General features: G+C 37.5%; 2 protein-coding genes across 4 annotated transcripts in view; one reads left to right on the forward strand and one right to left on the reverse strand.

Moving 5' to 3' along the window:
* Window positions 1-4,921: 4,921 nt before the first annotated feature.
* LOC104150035 (cyclin-H) lies at window positions 4,922-19,908 on the forward strand. Of its 3 annotated transcripts, XM_068929117.1 has the most exons (10): window positions 4,995-5,249; window positions 5,440-5,562; window positions 6,820-6,893; window positions 7,192-7,402; window positions 7,705-7,868; window positions 10,396-10,466; window positions 12,480-12,591; window positions 13,210-13,270; window positions 16,090-16,172; window positions 19,354-19,908. In XM_068929117.1, the coding sequence occupies exons 1-9, from the start codon at window positions 5,133-5,135 to the stop codon at window positions 16,126-16,128; spliced, it is 972 nt and encodes a 323-aa protein (XP_068785218.1). In that variant the 5' UTR covers window positions 4,995-5,132; the 3' UTR covers window positions 16,129-16,172; window positions 19,354-19,908. The 3 variants fall into 3 exon arrangements, with proteins under 3 accessions (XP_068785217.1, XP_068785219.1, XP_068785218.1); XM_068929116.1 differs by lacking the exon at window positions 19,354-19,908 and having other exon boundaries at window positions 4,922-5,249; window positions 16,090-16,323; XM_068929118.1 differs by lacking the exon at window positions 19,354-19,908 and having other exon boundaries at window positions 4,992-5,249; window positions 5,440-5,510; window positions 16,090-16,323.
* The window catches only part of LOC138064860 (ras GTPase-activating protein 1), a 63,715-nt gene continuing 60,204 nt past the window's right edge, over window positions 18,696-22,206 (reverse strand). Inside the window, exons 24-25 of the mRNA XM_068929115.1 lie at window positions 21,754-21,888; window positions 18,696-19,560 (exon numbers count right to left, since the gene is read on the reverse strand). Coding sequence (XP_068785216.1) covers window positions 19,477-19,560; window positions 21,754-21,888 — 219 coding nt within the window. The 3' untranslated portion in view covers window positions 18,696-19,476. The remainder of the gene's footprint in view (window positions 19,561-21,753; window positions 21,889-22,206) is intronic.

Raw genomic sequence — 22,206 nt, forward strand, 5'->3', positions numbered from 1 at the left:
TCTTCATGCTATATAACTAAGTTCTGGAAGCTTTGGGGAAGATTGTCCATCAAAGAAGAAAGCACTGTAAGGGGTCCACACTGCATATTATGAGGAGCACATATGTTTGCTCAGCAGGTGGTACCCACATTTCTACATCTTTCTGATGTTAGAGCCTTCTCTAACATCAGACCACACTTCTCTTTCCATGCAAACTTCAAATCCTTCACCTCCCATCACACACTTTTCACCAAAACTGTTCTCAAGGGAACTCTTATCTTCCAATAAATGGATATAGGTGAAACTTCATCCTTAAAGAGTACTCGGCACTGTTCAGATACTACTGCATCAGGAGGAATCTCTCTGTAACACGTGTTGATAGAAGCATGTGAGTTATGCTCCACTTCCTATCGCGTATTCTAGCTCAAGATCAGCAATTTATTCTTGATTTCTAAGCCAAAACAGCTTAAGTCCAAGATGGTGAATGCTATTTATACCTTCAGGTAATTTTTCTGAGTAACTGCTGAGAGCATGTTCAAAAGCCTCGGCAACTGGGTTGTTTTTATTATCTCACAAGTTTTGCTCTGTTATTTCACTACTTGCTTGCTTCTGAATAAATATACCAGCACATGTGATGCTTAACATCAGAAGAAAAAATATTCATAGTCTGTAAACTTTTACATTTGATTGGATAGAGCAACTGATTAATAACTTACACAGCTACTTATGAAAAATAACACTATTTTTCTAATTCTCTTGCCTATGGATACTTTGCCCAAGAAGCAGATCTGCATTTCACAATTAAGTTGCTGTATTTTTGAGCTTTAGATTTAGGTTTCTGAAACAATTTCCATTTTTTGTAGTATCTTTCTCATTTATGTAAACAACTATTTTATTCCTACTCTACACTTTTTTAGTGTAGTCTATGTAATTCTTAGATTGTGTTACTTGCACAAAACTGCAATCAGACTGCATCATTACTACTTTTTATTAACTGCTTGAATTAAGGGACAATATATTAGAGCAGTGGTGTAGATAAACAGGTTTTGAAGAGTGCTATAGTTAAAAGCACAGAACTAGAAATTGGGAATTCTGTACATAGCTTTGTAACAGACTTGCATGGAAACGTGGCTGAGTTATTTTATGATCACATTTTCAACTGTGTCATCTCTCCACTTTCAGCCTAATCTTTAGAATTGTTAATATTACAGGATACCACCTAAAGTTAATATAGTCTGTGATTGCTGGGTACCTCTAAAATTATACTCCATGCCCCCTACAAGTAAAGATTCGGAAAAGTGAAAAACCTGAAGCCAAGGAACATTTTTTAAAAACTCTGCTTTAACCTCTCTAGTGCTCTTTTCCTTTTCAGAAATGGTCATTCTTACTATTATAATCCCTTTCATACAGCGATGATGTGAGATGGCATATGCTCCCTCAATAAAATGACTGATAATATTAAGGAATGCAATTCTTAGGATTGTCTAATTTGCTCATGGAACCACTATGAAAGGGCACAAACAGAAGTGTTCTCCTTTTGGTATCTTTGGTGTCTAGTTATCTGTGGTTCTTGAAAATCAGACTGTATCTTGTTCTACCAACATATTTCAAATTAAAGTTCAACTGTTGTACTTAAATACAAAGAAGTGACAGATTTTGACTATGCAGACGCTAAAAATACTTCTTATGTAGTTTAGGAAAAGCAGCTTCCACATTTCAGAGCACCAGAAAGCTACTACTGACCCTGCAAACATCTATATGTGCGTAACTTGAAGCATCTAATTATCTCATTCATTTCAAACACACGTGCAGGAACACTTAGAATTTGGTCGCCAAAGCAGAGAGTTTATGAAATGCTGTTTCCATAACTTAATTGGCTATGTAATGATTATTTTTGGGGAGCAAGAGACTACTGAAGAACCTAAGGGAGTATGTATGAACCTGCAGGCTGTTATGGATTAAACTGAAAGAGAAGCTGAGATCACTGTTACTCTGAAAAAGTTTATTGCTTGCTTTCTGCCAAAATTCTCGTTATTCCTTTATGAGTTTTTCAAGTAAACTTGAATTTTTAATTTCTGACCTGCAGCTCAGGAGCACCCTATCCGTAGCAGGAACAGCATGTGTGTCAGGATGCTAGTCATTTTTAAATTTAATCTTTTAAACAATAATGAAAACAGAAGTCAGAATGGCAAAAGGTTTGCAAAGTAAGATTAGTGGAAAGTTAGTTCTGAAAACTAGGTATGCACCGTCTAGAAAAAATAATCTGAATAGAAACTTAAGTATCTGTAACTAGATATCAATGTCATTGGTCTGGTTATTTGAAGGACACTGAATAATTATCAAAAATGAAGCAGCAACAGGGAAAATATGCAAAATATTGGAGAGAACTGTATGATTGGTGAAGCAATGGGACAAGCTACCAAGACAAGTTGTTAAATCACCTTCACAGAGATATTCATGGAGACTATACATCAAGTTATGGGTTATGATTTAACAATAATGAAATCAATCCTGACATTACGTAGGAGTAGAGACTAGAAGAAGCAGTAGAAGAACATTTCTTCTCACATATTTCTGTGAAAACTCACCAAGATTGATTTCATTTGGTATAACATAAATGATTTCATACTTTCTTTTTTTGTACTAACTGTATTATTATTTGATGTTGATAAATTACATGGTTTTATAGCTACTAGAGATGAAAACTAAATAGTGATGTGCTTTGAGAGCAAGAGATTTTCTTTTCAATGTCAGCATACTTCATGGCACCTTTAAGAAGCTTAAAAAACAGAAAGTTGTGTTTTATAGCTCGGCATTACTGTAACAAAAATGTAAATGTAAGACTGTGATCGTACTATGAGATAAAACTTCTGTAACATCGCTGGGAGTGGGGATCTGCTGAAGCCAATAGGCCATGGCAGTCCACAGAAAACAGATAAGAAAGACACTTAGTGGAACTGGAGCGTACACTTTGCCTTTGCCAGCACTGCAGTGTTGCAGCCTTTAGCATTTCATGTCACGCACAGCTTTCATGCAAGGCAACAAGCCCTTATGCCACATGACTGTTCACAAGGAAAAAAAGTAGTTTTCATTTCCAGGGTTTCCTATAACTTAGAATACTCCATTACGTGCTCACTCTGTGCCAGATCCTCATAAAAGCTAGTACTTTACTCCACAAAAGGACCCAACAAAGACTATTTTGTGGTGTTCTGCAACTAAAAGCAGTGCCATCAACAAGGAGAAGTATCTGAATCTGATCTAGCTATTCTCTTTCTCTATGTATTTTGTTCTGTTCTCCGTTTTTAGCTCATGTCTCCTCTTTTCTCCCACTGCCTTTCAAGATATGTATAATACTGTGGAAAGTCTGAGGTACTGACTATTTCTTCACATCTTAAGCCATTTTTTTTCCTTATCATACCTCTGTCCTTTTCACTATACATATTACTCCTATGGCTTTGTAGTACTTTCTGTTTTTTTTCCCCCTTCTTCTGGTTTCACTTCTTTTTTCTGTAGCTTTGCTGCAGAAAATGAGCACTGAAAATCTTTAGGATCAGTATTTTAGATATTTTACATAGCTGACTAAACTTTCAAGTCTTTAGCTTTCTGGAACACATATACATGCATTGCCTCACAAAATAAAAAGTAGTGGTGAATAAAGTCTTGTTTCAATTTTGAAAGAGCAATTTTTCATCATCACATATAATACAGTTGACATACTTCTGCCTTCCTGCACACATATTCAAACTGAGCTTTAGTCTTCAGCTTGCAAGGTTAGCTGGATCAAATGCAATTTATCCTTGGGACATCTAGTTGTTGTCTGTGGATCATATGGTGCATTTAGGACTGACTAGCCTGTATTAGTGTTTTACTTCTGAATGTTAGCCAGCACCTTTCTTGTCTCCTAAACTGATTCTGCCAGTGATTTTAGAATATTTATTATATTCAGCATCCATTATCAGGACTATGACAAAGCTTTCAAGTTCCTGGAGCCCAAAGCGGTCATATTTTATTGTAAAAATACTTAAAATTCTCATTGTCTTCTCTATCCAGAACCCTTTTACAAGCACTTAGTCAGCTCCCTGACTGGATCAGATAACTGCAGCTGCGTTTTCTGTTCTCAGGCAAACTCTGGTTAAGAAGAGTTCAAGGCTGGGAGCAATAACCAATCCACCAGTTCCTTTTTGGCACACCACGTCAATGGCAGCATGTGGCACCCAAGCAGCATGAGCTTAGGGCAATCCTTCTTTCAACCTTGTGGAAGAGCGGACGCCTATGAGGAAAGCAGCCTTGCAACCTTGGCCTTTTAGCTATTCACAACTGACATGGAGCTGGCCTCCCTGATCAGTCCAGGCTCAAATATAACCATGTTGTGTTAAACACCTTGACTTTTGCACTGCAGTCAGAAAAACTCTTGTCAAAATGGGCAGTTAATTCCAACTCCTGGCTGCAAGTGTGAAAGTATGGAGAGCAGTATCTCTTAAGCCATGATTGACAAATCCATGGCTGTCACATGGAAAATCCCACATTAGATAGGGCTCCTGGTGAACCAGGCAGCGTTCACACCATCGAGCCTTCCAGACTCCCCTCACCACTGCACCCTACAGACACACAGCGCGGAAGAAGACTTATGACACCCATCACCATGACTCTGCTTGGAGCAATAAACCCAGATCAAATGTCTCCTAATTAACTTTCTTAAAATTACTTCCATGAAAATATCCTGCTCATGGTTTTCACTGCCTGATGTGATTTCACAGAGGGGTCTTCAAAGCGGATCCCCCACCCGCCGCTTCACGGACGGGCTGGCGGGCGCCAACGGTCGCGGGTCGCCCAACCGCCGCCACAGCGCTCGCGCGCCTCGGGCGGCAACTACAACTCCCGACAGGCTCCGCTCCCCGCGGCAGCGCAGCCTGGCGGGAAAGGCGCGCCCGTCCGCGTGGGCAGGGTTGGGCGGCGAGGCGCGGTGCATGCTGGGGTCAAGCGCCTTACTCGCAGGGCAGGGCGGGGAAGGCGGTGCCCGCCGGGAGCTGTAGTGGGCGCGGCGTCGCGGCGCGTCACGGCGCAGGTGGCGTAAGCGCGCCGGTGACGCGGCCGTAAAGCGCGGCGGGGGCAGAGGAGTGGGGCCTGGCCGTAGGGGGGCCGCCGGCGCCATCATGTACCACAGCAGCACGCAGCGCCGGCACTGGACCTTCCGCGGCGAGGAGGAGCTGGCGCGCTGCCGGGCCGAGGCGAACCGCAAGTTCCGCGGCAAAGCGGTGGCGGGCGGAAAGGTGCGCGGCTGGGGGGGGGCCGTGCCGCCGCCGCCGCCTGCTCCCTCGGGGCGGGGGCCTGCGCCTCGCCTTGCGCCTCCGAGCGGGGGGTGATGGCGGGCAGGGCAGGGGCCCCCGAGGTGGGCAGGCAGCGCCCCAGGGCAGTGCCTGAGCGCCGCTCTTGGGTCAGAATCGACTTTGTTTCCCAAAGGTTCAGCAGACTGACCCTTTCCTTCTTGAGCCTCATGAGGAGCTGACGATATGCAAATACTACGAGAAAAGGTTACTGGATTTCTGTGCTGTGTTTAAGCCTGCAATGCCTAGATCTGTAGTGGTAAGCCAAGTGTTGTGGCTCTCTCTCAAGATTTTCCTCTTCCATCTCCTGGCTCTGTGCTCTGAGAGAAACATGCTTCCCTTAATGATGCTTCAGACACTTCTGTCAAGAGGTGGCTGTTTGAGACAGTACTGCCTCTTCGGTATGATTTGATGTGCTAACAGTGAGAAGTGTCTAAAGTGTGATGACTAATGAAGCTACAAGCTTTGTCTTTTCTGTCTCTTGTTCCTTCACTTGCTACTTGTTTATTTTATTTCTGAAAGTACAGACATCCTTTGAGTGTTTTATTCCTTCAATATTGTAGATCATGTTTCAAACCGCTTTTTTCTTTTGTCTGTTTTCTGAGGAGTGTGATACTTTCAAAAGCAGAGAATTGTTTCTCAGCTTCATCTGTTGCTTGTTTTAAGGGCTGGGTTTTAACCTCTTCCTTCCCTCTTCTCCTAAGCAAGAAATAGAAATGAACCTGAAAATGAATGGATTGATGATATAATAAAACACTCTCATTGCTGAATCCTGCATTTTGGCTGCTTGGTCCACTTGCTTCTTTTGCAACAGCATGAGTGTGTGTCTGACCTCAGAGTACACTGGTTAAAGCACCTATACTGGCAGTAAGTTAAATTACCAAAAAAAAAAAAAAAAAAAGTCTATGAAGAGATTTATGTTAAAATCAGAAGACTGTAACTCAGGAAAGAGAGTAGGGATTTATGACTGAAGCAGGGAATGAAATCAGTGCTTCTTCTGTTACCTGGTCATTAAGAAAACTTACTTATATTGGCCCCAGTCAGTCTCCCTCTTTTTAGTTGATGTGCTGAGCAATAAGATTGAAAAGCATCTCTTCTGAACATCTTTTTGAGACGTAGTGGTAGGCTGCCATTACATGGTATACTGAGTCTGGCATTGTATTTGAGAAGTAGCCCCTTTAGAGTATGCATGCTGAGTAATGTTGAATACCTGGTTTCACCCTGATAGGGTTCAAATCAACTTGGAAATCTAGTTGTAGGAAAAAGTCTGGATCTGAGCCTCTGATCTGGAGCAAAAAAAGACCAAACTACCGCTTTGTAAAGTTCTTACAGGAATAATGTTAGACTATGAGGTACTTACTGACATGGCAACATGTGCTTTTACTTGTAGCTGTAGTGTATTCTATGTCTTAAGTGTATATTCAAAGTTACTTGTTCTACTTTTTTTTTTTTTTTTAATCTAGTTTTGCTTCTGTACTTACTTCTCCCCCTGCTTTCTTTTTTTTTTTTAATTTAGGGAACAGCTTGTATGTATTTCAAACGCTTTTACCTCAATAACTCAGTGATGGAATATCATCCTCGGATAATAATGTGAGTTATCAACACATCTTGAGTTATTGTATTTAGGAGAATATTACAAGCATAATATTGATATTTGTAAAAGATTGAAGAAATGAGAAAGGAAGTTCAAGAGCTTAAATACAAGTAAAGACAGAAAATAGTCACTTTCCATTTTCATTTGGAGACGCTTACTGTGTTCTAAACATAGTGTTGTGAAGATTTAATTTTTCTGAACAGGTTTTTGATAAGAAGATGGGTGCTTGCAAATGTCAATTGTTCTTTTTTTTTTTTTTTCCCCATTCATTTCATTTTTATTTTCCTTCTCAAGGCTAACGTGTGCATTTTTGGCCTGTAAAGTAGATGAATTTAATGTGTCCAGTGCGCAGTTTGTTGGTAACCTTCGAGAAAGCCCTCTTGGGCAGGAAAAAGCTCTTGAACAGATCCTGGAATATGAACTACTACTTATTCAGCAGCTGAACTTCCATCTTATTGTGCACAATCCATACAGACCGTTTGAGGGATTTCTAATCGATTTGAAGGTAATACTGTTTTATATGCTACATATTTCGTACACTGATGCAGTGCAAACATCTTGGGGATTGTATTAAAAAAACTAAGTTATTTGTCTCTATGCTTTCAAAGATCTAAAATGATAAATAGGCAGGTGTCTGAAAGGAAATGTGTTATGTTATGGTCTTTAAGCATTTTAGGTTATCTTTCAGAATAAGATGATCTGTTATCCTTTCCCTTCAGGCAGCACTATGGAGTTGTGTATTTGGAACTTTTGAACCAGAAGATCAGGGAAGATGCCTACTTCCATAAATACTTGCTTATTTTTCAGACTCGCTATCCAATGTTGGAGAATCCTGAAGTTTTGAGGAAAACAGCCGATGACTTTCTCAATCGAGTAGCTCTGACAGATGCGTATTTGCTCTTTACTCCCTCACAAATAGCTCTCGCTGCTATATTATCTAGTGCTTCAAGAGCGGGAATTAATATGGAAAGGTAGGTGGGTTTTTTTTTTTTTGATAGGTATTCTTTAAACAGTTTGCTTCCTGTATTGTAACAGTACATTGTAAACACTATTTTGTTTTAGGCATTACTAAATAGTAAGCGTGTTAATGATCAGTAAATACATACTTACACGTGGTGCATTCTTTAACTAAGCTTTCAAAACTGAAGCATTGCTATTTTTATTTTTTTCCAGATTACAAAAGTAGGACATATATGATTAGTTGTCTGTCTTTTCCTCCCTTCTCCCAGCTGACTGCTTTGCCCTAGTTAAAACAGAACAAGATTTTCAGACTGATCTTGAAGAGTGAGTGAAGAAAACTGAAACAAGGGGAACTGAGGGTAGAAAACACAAAATTCTTGCTGATTAAAAAGTATTTAAGAATTCAGAGTCAAATAGAATTTATCTTTAACTGACAGCTACGTATGCAGAAACTGTTAACTGCTGTATTTGGCTGATCCAACAGTGTGATTTCCATGAAAACAGACTAATGAGAAGGTGCTTTTTAAATCGGTCTCTTTTCTTTCTGTGGTCCTCTCTATTTGTATTTGCAAAGGCATCATCAAGCACTTTGATATTACTGCTAAAATGTGTTGATTTGCCTTTCCTCCTCCTACCCCTTCTCAAGGACTAAAGGTTACTTTTTGTTCCTTCCAAAAATATAACTAATATAGCTAGATGTAGCTTATAGCAGCTACTTCTTGAATGTCTTGCTCATCAGATGATGCTCCATGCAAGTGTCTTGCATCTGGAGTGTAACTTCTGAGGTAAAAGGGCAAGCCGTGCTTTCTTGAGAAAGTTTCCCTCCATCTGCTGTAAATGAATCTCAGTTTTGTTAGGGAGGAATAAAAGGTGACTTTCCTAAAAGAATGAGTTAGTGTGGGGGAATGCCACGTGCTGTGTTAACTGTCCTCTCAGAACAGCATAAAAATGTTCAGGTCCTTATCCTAACTTTAAAGTTGTTGATTTCATTCCTAAATTTATAATTTGTACTATTTATGCTGTGATTCAGAAAAGCATGCTTATGAAAATGACTTGGAATAGTAAACAGTGTGTGAATTAAGGTATGTGAACTTTTGTCTGCATGTTTATGAAAAGCTGAATCTGTCACGTGTCTGCCCCATGCAACTACTGTAACCTAGTCGCTCATTATTCCAAATGAAGTTATGAGCTGCTGGACGTGGCTGAAACTAATGCTGCAGTTCCCATCTTATGGGCTGATGGGTGTGTGCGTGCGTGTGGAGGTGCGACAGGCTGGATGGAACCTGAACGGTTTGCAAGTCTGTCACTTGCACAATGCAAGTGATGTGTAGGACAGTCTAGGAAGAGTTACAGCTTCAAGAAAAACAAGTCCCACTCTTGGCACTAGAGCTCTAGAGAACAGTTGGCTCCAGATCAGTCTTTCATTATGGTATCAGCAGAAGGTCAAAAAATATTTTTGCTAAAATTGAGTTCTACGAGAGCAGTGATACCAACAGAGCAACTACTAGCTTAGAGTAATTGTTTTCTTGGTGGCTATCACTTCAGACTGGGAGCTGTAACTGATACACTTCTGTATGTCTGTATATTAACTAAAGTTGAAGATAATGCACACTGAAAGGGTTTGGAGTCTTGGATTTTTTTGTATTCTATCCATAAGTACCCCTTTTCCCAAGAAAAGGAAAAATTACTTGCTTATTGTGGAATTGGTGTTGCTTGTGTGGTTTGTGGTTTATCGTGTGTTTGAGGGGGCGGTATATTATTCGTTTGTTTTTAAGATTTGGAAGCTTAAATAAGGTGAGTGCCAAAGCTAAAAGTGTAATCTCTCTGTATTTGTGAAATTTTTACTCTAATGAGGTTGTGTACCATGGTTTCATTATTTGCAGTGAAATTCCTTTTTTAACACTAGCACGTGCTAAATAAAATGCCTAAATAATGGTGTTACCCTGTTGCTTTAATGTCCTTATTAAAAGGAAGTTTAAATCCTTCTCGGAAGAGGAAGGGTTCTACAGACTTTATAAGAGAACATTTCAGATTTGATTTTTTTTTTTTTTTTTTTTTCGTTAGGGTCAAGGCCATTCAGCTGCCAAAAGAAGCAGTCTCATCTCTCAAACTTTCCTGTCCATTTATCTGTCAGAAAACTGTTCTTTTGTAGGATTTGCTTTTCCAGCAGTCATACTGTGCAACAGTGTGATTCTAGTGTGACATTTCATAAAATCTGAAACCTGAGCTGACCTAACAAGGCTTGTTTACAAATGTTTAATTTTGCAACGTAGGAACTTGGATTCTTTAGATGGCCAAAAAAATGCTTTTGTTAAATTGTTACAGAAGAATAATAGAAGTGACAAGAGATTTCTTTCTTTCTTTTTAAAATCAGATTATAGCATTTATTTAACAAAAGTGTTGTTAAGTCCAATTATAAAGCTTTAGCATGCATAAATGATAAATAGTATTGTGATTTTTTTGACTAGTAGTAGATGCCATAAATAACTATAACTCATTATGAGAACTTCAGACTTGCTCTTTCATCTTTCTTTACAGTTATTTATCTGAAAGTCTTATGCTCAAAGAAAACAGACCATCTTTAGCGAAGCTACTAGATGGCATGAAATGTAAGTAAACGCGGGAAAAATATGATGAACTGTCTCTCAAGGAAAAATATTTTTTCCCCTCCAAATAGCAAAAGCTTTGAGCAGAAGAATGTGCTTTAAACAGTTTTCTTCATTCCAGGACTAGCGTTAAGTAAATCATGGACAGTAAAATGGAGCATTTAGCAGGAGGAGAAAACACTGAAAGTTAGCTTTGATATAAACAAATGAAGTTCAAACAAAAAATGCTTAATGAATTGTAGTCAGTTAAATGCTAGTAACTAACCTATATTCAAAAGTGCGAAATCTGTTTTGAGCACTAGATACTTCTATTGTTAAGTCTTAGGATGAAATACTTCCTTTCAGTCACTGCGACTTCACGTGCAGCTTCTGGCAAAAGCCTGCACATAACTACTTCTGCCACCAGAGGGTACCTTTTCTAAAATAAATCATTAATAATTTAAGTGACCTGCCAGGGTTTATATCTTACTTATTTTGCAGACTATAAGGATGGTTTGAAAGAGGTTTAAGTTTTGCGCTCTCTCTCTCTCTCTCTCTCTCTCTATATATATATATATATATAATATATATATATATATTTAATACTAGCAGTATCAAAAATGCTAACATGGTTTTGCTAGAACATTAGGGGTTGTAGTATATTCTATGATGATTAAATTTATTTAAATAAAAAGGCTGAGTTACTGAATTTCAGTAAGTAGTCAGTTCTGTAACGTCTAAGTGAATGCATGCATATAAAATGGAAGTGTGGGAGCATTAAACTGAAGTCTTTCAAATAAGTTGACTTTAATAGTTAATATATCACACTAGTCACCAGTGTCTACGCTTAAATCTAAATTGAATTTGTAAACGTAAGATTCTTCCCTTTCTCTTCCTGCTTCCAGTCTAGTCTTCCTGCTTCCAGTCTAGTCTTCCTGCTTCCAGTCTAGTCTTCCTGCTTCCAGTCTAGTCTTCCTGCTTCCAGTCTAGTCTTCCTGCTTCCAGTCTAGTCTTCCTGCTTCCAGTCTAGTCTTCCTGCTTCCAGTAGTAAGAAGCAGAAAGAAAACTGGGCTCACTTTCTTGTTACTTGCAACATTCTAGAATATAGCCTTTGCCCAAAGGCAACTCTTCTATAAACATATAATGACTGGAGGGAAGTCTTGAAACATTCAAGTTATTAATAAATGAGTAGATGAGAGAACTGATGGTAGTGAAAGCAAGTATCTTGTTTCTTATAGGGTATGCAAATTAAATTTGCATTCTTAACAAGAGTGAAACCAATCTCCCTTTTTTTAAATACTGAGGTACAATGCTGAATGCAAAAAGTGCCTGCATATGCTGATGCTTGTTAGCACAGCAATGTGAACTCTGCATCACTTTCACCTGCCTTGAGGAAGTCCAGACTCACGACGCTAACAACTTGTTTTAGTATAGTTCTTTGTGCTGAGCTTTTATTGTATCTTGATGTTGTTTAGAATGAATCCTGTAGTGTAAGATGACAGTTAAGTTTTACAGGTGTAATCTTGGATTCTCTGAAGTTGGAGCATTATATAGGGTAGGATATTTTGGCTGAGACTTGTTTATGAAGCAATTTTGGGGCAGGATAGTAGTCAATGCTCCCCGAACATCTAATGCTTACTTTGACAAATACCAGGATTTTATTTGGTAAGCTTTCTATCTATAACTGTCTTGTAGTATGTTGCATGTTGCCTTGTAGCTTCCTGAAGCCTGTTTAAAAACTGGATGTGATGCTTTCAAACCTAACAAAGATATGGACTTCATCTATGATTCTAAATTCTGTTTTTCCTTGTATGTTGTCCTAATTTGGGTGAAACCTTTTTAGTAGAAGCTACTCGGAAGTGTATACTGTGCCTCTTCTTATAAAGAGGGAAAGCCCTGTAAACTTCTGGTCCAAGCTTAAGTATAAGGGCTGAGCAATAACAGTAGCCGTAGTACTGATTGATGGCACCTTGTGTAATTCACACGGTGGAACAGAAATTATTTAATTTGCTTAGGGCTGTGTTGTTGCCATTGTAGGCATGAAAAATCTCATAAAGAAATATGAACTACCAAGGCCTGAAGAGGTTGCTGCTCTAAAACAGAAATTAGAGAAATGTCACAGCTCGGAGCTTTCACTTAATGTAAACCCGTAAGTAGCTACTTAACGCTTCCTCCTTAATATTTTAACTTTCTGGCATTTTTACTATTATGGAAACTTTAATTTTGTCTGATCTATGTAAGTGAATGAAAACTAAAACATCTAAATGAGGATGTCTGTTCAAATTCTTGCTGTGTGAGTTTCTGCTACTTGATTCTTTGCTTCTAGTAGTGCTTTCAGCAATGCATAAATACATTCTTTGTGCTGATTTGCACTGCAAGCACTAGTAGTGTTTGTTTATTTGCAACACAGATCTGGAGTTCAGGATGACTTTAAGGCCTGGCCTCTTGATATCATATGTAATGGGAATTGAGAGCTTCAAAATCACTTTAAGATTAAAAGAAAAATTGGGTTGATGTTTTCTTAAGGCTTATATGTGGACTGCAAAACTTAAGTTCTTCTTGATTTCTCTTTTCTGGAGAATATTGTGCCCTTTTCACTTTAGTACTCATAACTGCAAACTTCTAGCAAACTATTAGTTCAGACCTTGGTAGCTTCGTATGTTGCAAGCAGGTACCTAATCTAATTTCAAATGCTGTGGTCAAATAAAGAGATTACATGGCTCTAAAAATGCTTACGCATTTCACTTTTTTTCTGGATGGGGTCTAGGAAGAAGAGGAAAGGTTATGAAGATGATGAGTGTATAACAAAGAAATCGAAAATGGATGAGGTCAGTAAACCTATTGGACTGGTATTGCTTTTCCACCATCTTACTTACTGCCAAGACAAAAATGACACTGTTTTAACCTCTGTTAATATTTATTTACATGCTGCTCAGAAATCTTTCAAGCTGTTTTTTTTAGCCAGAGCTCTTGCTAGCTTGTACTTGGGGTGTTCTTAAACACTCTGGTCTTTTGTGGAGAGGAGGAGACAGTGCAGGGCATCCTTTCTGCTGTTTTCTGTGATTTGAAAGTCTTGTCTAACTGCAGCCATGGAGCAGCATAAAGCTAAGTACTTGTAAATGCAGCATGCTGCATTCCACTATGCCACTGAGGTAACAGTTTTAAAATGAGATTCTGGAGATTGTGATGAAAGCTTTTGGAAAGCCAGGAACTGAATGCTTGAGGAGAAATCCTAACTTATAGATAGTGATAGTGGAAACTCACTTCTCAGATTGTGGATGAAACAAATGAGGGTATCTTAGAAAAAAATATATCGGACAGGTTTTTTTTCAGAAGTTGTATTTGGGTGTCTTTCTGCTGACTTTTTTTTTTTCTTCCTGTTTTCATATACTTGCTTTTGGCTTTTTGCACAGAGCAGAGACTCCGCTTTTAGATTAAATTTCTACCTCAGGCTATTTGCTACCAAGGCTTTCACAAATTACACTGAGGGGTAGCTTGTACTCTAAGTTATAAGACTGCTTATAAATGAGGTAAAGATTTGGGAGGGTGTTTAAATTAAAATACAGTTAAGGTACTGCTTCAGATACAATTTCCTGCCAAGGTTACAAATTATATAGACGACTACTACATTCTGATGGAGGAGTAGCATTTCAAAAAAACCTTTTTTTAATTGAACATCTCTTGATATTGAAGAGCAGAACACATTCTGCATTCTTGTGGTCTAAGACACATCTGAAGTATGGCATTTAATGAAAACTTGTGAACTCTTGAACAGAGTTGTCTGTCAAAATTTTAACTTCAAAAGCGCACACAACACATCCTGCATTTTATAGGATTGTTTTTTGTTCTGTGTGTGGTGGGGTTTTTTTCTTTAGCAAGAGTCCTTGATTTATGTAAATTATCAGAATTATCATGGTCAGTTCTAGTTCCACTTTATAGCACCAGCCTGAAAATTGATGCCTGTGGAGCTAAGTTGAAATTTGTGCAGTTTAAAGACTCTTGAAAATATGTTCTTATGAAATGTGGAACCTCAGGCACATCTAATAACCCTGCAAAAAAGTTTGACTAAAGCTTACTCCAAATGCCAATCTAAAAAGTGAATGAAAACTAAAACATCTGCATTTGTAGAATATGGATGTCTGTTCAGACCTTTGCCATGTGAGCTTCTACTACTACAGAAATTAGCAACTTCTTTTTCACTTCTTCATAAAATGATCTAGAAAGTAACTCCAAACTAAGCCTGAGAGATTAATTTTTTTTCTTCTAGGTCAATTTGAAGAGGTCTTATTTAGGAGTTTTAGATCTGTGATTCTCTTGCAAACAAATTTTTTTTTTTCTTTTTAAACTCGCAGTTCTTTTCTCCAAAGAAATTGGATGAACTAATATAATCTATGATGTTTCATGATCAGCTGTTAGGACTTTTTTTTAAATTTAAATGTAAGTTTCAAGAGCTTTTTCTTAATAACTGTGCATCTGAACTGCCATGGGTTTATGTTTATATACTTTCATTTCGGAGTAATTAGTGCAGGATCAGATTTGGGCTGGCCAATCATGAACACACAAGAAAAGTAGGCTTAAATTTTTTTTTTGGAAGCTTATGGTACCTGTAGAGTTGCTCCCACCTTGAGGCTTCACTAATCCTGTAAACAGCCTGCTTGTTCAACTAGGGGATGCTGAAACCTGGGCATGAGGAGCACAGGGTTGAGATTTTTAATTTTCTTATGAAAAGCATAACAACATGGTTGTAGAAGCAGGAAATTAGACTCCTTCTGGGAGGCTTTCAATCCTGTGTTCTGGGATTAGCCACTAGTAGCTGAAAATAAAATCTTCCCTCTGCATTTACTTGACTGCATTGTCTCTCTTTTTCCCCATTGTGCTCAGTGTCGTTTGCAGGGTAATACTGCTGAGGAGGCAAGATGCATCTTTAATAATCTCAGGAAGAAAAACTTAATGGGATTTCCACAACTAACTAGGGAAAACCTAAAAATCTTTATGCTGTGCTCCCATTTAGAAGTGGGAAGAAGTCAGAGCACAAATCTAGATCACAGGGAGTCTAAGTAAACAGAACATCCTTGAAGGTGGTTCACAGTAGTTGTTGTCCATGAGGTCTTAAGTCAAGCTCCTTTTTAGATTTTAATGATGGGCTTAATGAACATGCACTTCATCTCATTCATTAGGAGTTACTCAACTCCTACCAGTACCAGTTTTGATTTCTACTTAGTGCTAATCTTACCATAAGTTAAATCATCAATGTTGTTGCTTCCTGGTTTATCAGAAGTAGAATGGCATGTGTAATGCAGCATGGTCCCTGGTCTTTACTTTTTCCTCAGGAAGTGTCCCTGCAGACATATGAGTGTCAATCTAGACATGACAAACCAGTTTTGCACTAGGCAAGTTTAGAAGCAAGTTTAAAAGCAGTTTAAACTTACTATTTCTAGGTTAATAATAGATAGGGTGAAAAAGATCAATATGAAGAGATGGCTGTATTAAGTTTATTTTTAACGAGCATATGTAGAAGTCAACTTTACAGTTAAGTGTGCAGCAGTACCATGTATCTGTAGTTATTTATTGCCTGTCCCACCTAACTGTAAAACTTACCAACTGCATACACTGCTCAGGGCATGGCTTTTTCCTTTTCTTCTATTAGGAAGAATGGACTGATGATGATCTGGTAGATTCACTCTAAACCCTGAAGGAAGATGGAATTCTACCACTGCAGTGCAGTTCAAGGTGCCAGGACTTGTGTGAGCTACCTGCTGTTTAATGTCAAGTGTTAGCTGAACTTTCAAAGTCTACCACAGGTTCCTTACCTCACAATACCACGTATTTGTTCTATCAGTTTTAATGTCTTTACAATAAAGCATAGTGTTGTTGTTATTTATTTTTAGTGCAACTGCAGCTAGTTACTTTAGCAAACACTCATCCATTCAAAGTCAAACACTAAATGTGAAATGTTTACTTAAAGGCATTTGTTACTCAGGAAGGAGTTTGGCTTTGGAACAGTTTGAGATTTGACTTTAGTTACTGCTGTGCTGAACTTCCATACTTATATCAAACTTTGCATTTAGCAAAGAGGATAAATAGAAGTGGGAGACAAATCTGGTATAGTTACTTAAATGCTTTAGACCAGAGGTGCTGCCTTCTTCCCAAGCTTGTCCTTGAAATAAATAAATGTTACAGGCAAGGTTGTATTTTTCAGCATTCTTGAAGCTACACTTAAATATACTGCTAAAAAAGACTGCAGCAGATAGAAGCTATGTTTATTACTTTATGTTGTAAATGCTGTGACTTAACTTGTTACTGTAGCTGCTAGTCCTGCAACTATGATCTCAAATTGCTGTGACCAACATAGCAGGGGCAACTGAGAGTTTAAAAAACACACATACTTTGACTTATATTTGGAGAGTATATAACTAAAGTATTTCATTTTCACATGTTTTTGAAAATAAGCAGTGGTGTTAGTTCCTGTAGAATATGCACACCTTAAAGTAGCTTTGAAACCTATCTAGATTCATTTTTATCACTGGCTATTTATCTATTACATTAAAAAAAAGTAGTCAACTTCACTTTCCAAATTTCCAAATTTTTCCAGATTGACAGCCTTTTTATCAAGGTAGTAGGCTGAGTAGCCAGGGAAGACAAGTAGGTATCATATCTTTACTTCACTTTATACAACACCTTCAAAAGCAAAAAACTTGACCTAACTGAAACTGTTAGAAATTGCATGTTTGGTTCTAGACTGGCTGGAAGACCATTCAGCAATAGTTAATACAGAAGACACTACAAGTGGGGGTTGTGACTTGCATATTTCTATTAGTGAGGTACTTTTAATTAGGGAACACAATTATGGGGAGAGAACCTGTAAGAATTGTTGAAAACAAGATTGTTGTTAATTATCTCTTCCTCTAAGTTGCAATTTAACACAAGTTTGACAGGAACCAGTCAAGCACTAGTTTTACAGGAGAGGATCTGCAGAGGAACTTGATGATATCATGGCCATGCAAATAGATACATGTCTTACTTGGCTACATTAAGAGTGTTACCTTTACCTATTAAGTATACTTAATAGCATACCACTCTTGACACATGGGAGCACTTGGTTACAGCAAAAGATCCAGTATTGGACACCCATCTTCAATAATGCTATGGCCCAACTGAAGAGTCCAAGGCAGCACAGCAGGAGCAGTTGCAAGCCCAGAAACCATGAGAGAAGCACTAACACTAAAGCAAAGACCTAAAGGTAAAAATGATAAAGTTAGTATGAAAGTGACTGCACAAGAGGTAATTCTTGTCCTTTTCCTCATAGACAGGAGATACTAAGTTTTGGAATATTTTTACAGTAGGGGAAAACAGTAGTAATATGGATTGGCTAGAAGAATTTTAGAAGTTCTATCTGTGCAAGCCTAGAAATAGTACAAGTTACATAATAATTGATTTGTACATGTCTAGAGACTAGACTGAATGAAGGCACTGAGATTTTGAAGACAGAAAGCAGCACTATTTTGAAAACTTGAAACCTATACATTTACCATAGTATGATTTATTTTAATCTTCCACCAAGTTTAGCTTTAAGGTCAGCAGCACCTCTTTGGGTTTCTGGTATTATTTATCTTTAAACGTGTTGTGCTGTAGCTCAATCCTGCAAATAACAATTCTGTCCAACCTCTAGTGGAATACATAAGCCTTAGATTAGTAACACAATAGTCAAAACAATTGCATCTCCACTTTCCCTTCCACATTCTTCCCAGTCAAATGGTACAGTTGTTTGAATGGTAAAACAGCTGTGTTCAAATTAATGATGCAATTTCTCATTAGTCTTGTCAGTTAATCTTTGCATCCTTTTATCCCATGTCAGTCCCAAGGAAAAAAGTCATGAAGGGGAATACTGAAAAACTCCCTACATGCATTTTTTGTAGTTTTAACAGATTTGCTCTCTTGTCCCATGTGAGATAGCAAATTTTTTTTTGTTTCCTCTCATTATTATTTAGTCAGACTCATAGCTTTTGTCTGTGATATGGTGTAACAGATAAGCTGGTGCTTGGAAGAGTCCTACTAAAAGCCATACATGTGACACTGTATGAACATTTTAAAATAATCATGTGTGTAGACACCATAAAAAATTTTCACAGCAGCCAAAATTACCAGTTTCCATAAACTGACTATCTACAACTTGATTTATTTTAAAAACTGATTTTTCAGTGATAAAAATAAGATTCATGGTAGACTTACATTGCAAAAAGACCAACAAATACATATTTTATAAAATGGTTTAATGAATGCATGCATGTCTGATACAAGGATCAATAAATTTACTGAATTCAAATTATTTACTGTTGTAAACATTTTACAAAAGCATTGTGATTTATCTGGATATACAGTCCTTGATGGAAGAATTATTCAGACTGAATCAGTGGCACATTAAAAAATAAAGCTGTCAAGACCCATTCTGCATATTCTCTTTCAACATGATTCCAGCAAGAGAAACAGCATGGTATAAAAAGTGTACAGCAAAGATTGTTCCTACCATAACGTCAAACTCTGGAAACTGTAAATACAAGTTAAAGTGGTTGAAACAGTCAAAGTCATAATAATTGTAACCAGTCAGAAATTACAGTAAGAAGTGTTATCCAGTTGTATGCAGCTGTCAAAACAATGCATTTCTTTCCTTGTCAGTTGATAATTCTTTTCCAACAAGACAGCAAAACTTTGGCAATTGGAGGTGCTGAAAATAATTTTCAAAGTTCAAGACAGTCACAGCATTTTCTTTGTGGAAGGTGAACTGTACACCAAGGCTCAGAGGTTGTGAAAGTTTGTTCCAAGTGGAAAAAAGTGCAAATGTCCTGCACAGATAGCTTAAAAAGCTGCTGGTACAATCATTCACCAACAGAATCTTTGTTTTCTTTTTGCATAGTTCACACATCACTGGGAATGTGACAGAGTGTGCTATTTTTGGCAAGAGCAAGAAGAAAGTGATACTGGTGTGAGTTGCCATGTTGGGCGTGCTGGATCCATGCAGAATTCAGGTAGAGGGCTGCTACCTGATGTTATTGGACACTGAATACTGATTTTGTTTTTGTTGAAGCAGTTCTGTAATAGCCAACAGCTTCTTAAGAACATGCTGTAAGAAAAAAAAGTCAGTACAGCCATACATTAGTAAGTAGAAAATACAAGAGTCTTGCCTGAGAAACACTTTCAACGTTAGCTTAACAAACTTGCTATCAGTGTAAAAATATATATTTCTGTAATATTTCATATATTTTTATATTATAAATATATACAAAAAGGAAACAGCTCTGATTCCCTAGTTGCTGAGACATTACTTTGAAAAGCAACTGTAGAACATCATGATGATATTTGTGTCTCCACTCATGGATCTTTTTATTTGGCCGTTTTTAAAGAAGAACGAACACAACATCTTATCAACTAAACCTGAGAGTTTCAAAGTGAAACCAAGTTTTCCTGTCTGTAAAAAAAAAAAAAAAAAAATTTCCTATTCTCAGTAATTTTCTTCAGGTGTTAAAGCAGAACTGGGCCAAGAAAATTAAAAAAAAAAAAAAGTCCTATGACAAGAGAAAAGGTGGTAATACAGTTCACTTTTCTGTGCAGCCAGGACTGTGCTCCTGTTAATTAATTCTTTCTGAAAATGCAGTCATTGAACTAAGGCAGATGAGGCAGATGCAACTGAACATATGTAATATAAGTAGGCTGGGAAAGTATACTCCTAACAATTTTGGGAGGCCAATCATTTTTTTCATCATAGTAGAACTATGTTTAACTATATCAGGGTGATCCTGAACCCTTGAGGCATTGCTGCTATTGACAGAATAAAGATAGAAAAACAACTTTCAAGAGAATTTTCTTTATGGAAACTCATGAGAAATTTCTCCTCTGAAATAGAGGTATAAGCAGACCAAGGAAGTAATATTACATCTCAAATCATTAAAGTACTTCATATTTTTCTCAAGATTTGCCTTGATTTTTTTTATCCCACTTATGCATACTATTCAAGGATAGGCCTTCTGAAAAAAAAAAGATAGCCCTTATCTATCAACACCACATATATTTAGTGCTGAAAGCTTCTAATATCCTGCTGTGCCGGTCTAGTCATCTTTTTTGCCTTGTTTTTCAAGATGGCCACTAGTTCCGAGTGAATTAGGAACCTGACCATGGTTGATTATTTCCCTCTCATATGCCACTAAAAAAGTAAAGTGTAGTTACTAAACTGGATAAGATTTGAACTGCTGTAATGAAAGACACCATTTCATTTTCAATTCGTTGAGCTTTCTTCTGCCAAAGTAATAAGGTTAAATACAAATATATTTTTGCATTTTGTAAACATCACAACAGAAGCTCCCAGTAACCCCCTGGTTTGAAAAAACGTTTTCTGCTCAAATATGTATTATTCAAATGACATGATACTGAGTCGTCTGGTGTCAGGAGATAAAAACACCAAAAAACAAAAACACATCAGTTTATGGTCTACATAGGTTTAAATATAGGCTTTTAAAGAGTCAAGATAGAAGTATTTGGAAACAGTGAGATTAAGAACTATCCCAAAACTTGAATTCTTTGAAAGTGAGCCATTCAGAAAAACAAGAAACCACCACAAACCCAGAAATCCATTATGTTTAAAGACTAAGAGTCCCTTTTGATTTGTACTGAATATGTAGTGATGGTTTAAGTGACACTAATTAAATCTGTCTGCTTGAAGTTCATCGTAATTAACAGAGTATAGGCAAGTATATTACTTTTGTAATATTTTGGAGGCAATGCATGAAGTCATTTGAGTGTTTTTTCCCCCCTCTTAAAAATGAAGTTTTCACAAAAGTCGTATACAAGTTTAACAGTTGGAACAGAATGCTTATAGTGTGTTTGCCAGAAAAGCTCACCATTTTTGTTTACAAGTGTAATAAATCAGGAAGTAGAAATGATGTAGCAATAGAAAGCTAAGGCAAATACACTTTGTTTAAAACAAAACACCCCAAAAATCCCCACACAAGATCATACTAAAACTAGCGACCCAGAGAGCCTGTCAGGAGACAGTCATTTCTTTAGTTTAGTCTTCCTCTAGAAACTGAAAGCTTCCTGTGGAAAGTTAAACACACCTACAGCTTTACAACCTCTTTTGTTTTGTTGTATAAAGAAACTATGGACTGCTATTTACCTTTAGAGCTACCTCCTCATGAAATGTAAATATTTAATATAACACTCATATTGCTACCCAAAAGTATTTCAAAAAAAGTCATATTACATCATAACAAGACATGCTATTTGTACGTGTGATTTTTTTTTGTTAACCATTGTAGCTTACCTGCATTACACCTCGCTCATTACTGAGCGTTCGAAGTTCATCCGAGTGTGCCACGCATATCTCATGCAAGGCTGCCAGATCACGAGATAAGTCAGTTCTAGAGTGCTCTGTAGTGTCTGGAAGCTCAGGAACATTCTGTAACAAAAATTACCAGAGCAGACTTAGAATGGTGAGTACCCAGCCGTAAAGGAAATTAAACAGTAGCTCTGTAGACCAGCCAATGCACTTGTTCTGATATTGCAAGCAAGTATCACACTGTTATTCTTCAGTTAAGTGTTCTGTCCCTGTTATCTAATAGAAACTATGTATTTCCTCATCTTCATAAGCATCCATTTTATGAGGAAATTTAATTATGGCTGCACATATATTTGATATGGAGTAAGCACAGAAGGTGTAACAGTGTCTCTTCCTACTAGGATTTTACTAAAAGGTCTGATGTTGCTATGCTACCTC

This window comes from Struthio camelus, chromosome Z (genome assembly GCF_040807025.1).
Source record: "Struthio camelus isolate bStrCam1 chromosome Z, bStrCam1.hap1, whole genome shotgun sequence".
NCBI classification, from domain to species: domain Eukaryota; kingdom Metazoa; phylum Chordata; class Aves; order Struthioniformes; family Struthionidae; genus Struthio; species Struthio camelus.

Excerpts from the sequence above, each read along its gene's own strand:
- LOC104150035 (XM_068929116.1), top strand. The coding sequence starts at position 5,133 with ATGTACCACAGCAGCACGCAGCGCCGGCACTGGACCTTCCGCGGCGAG. Across the intron at positions 7,403-7,704 it reads GATTTCTAATCGATTTGAAG|ACTCGCTATCCAATGTTGGA; the intron begins GTAATACTGTTT and ends CTTATTTTTCAG. Across the intron at positions 13,271-16,089 it reads AGAAATCGAAAATGGATGAG|GAAGAATGGACTGATGATGA; the intron begins GTCAGTAAACCT and ends TTCTTCTATTAG.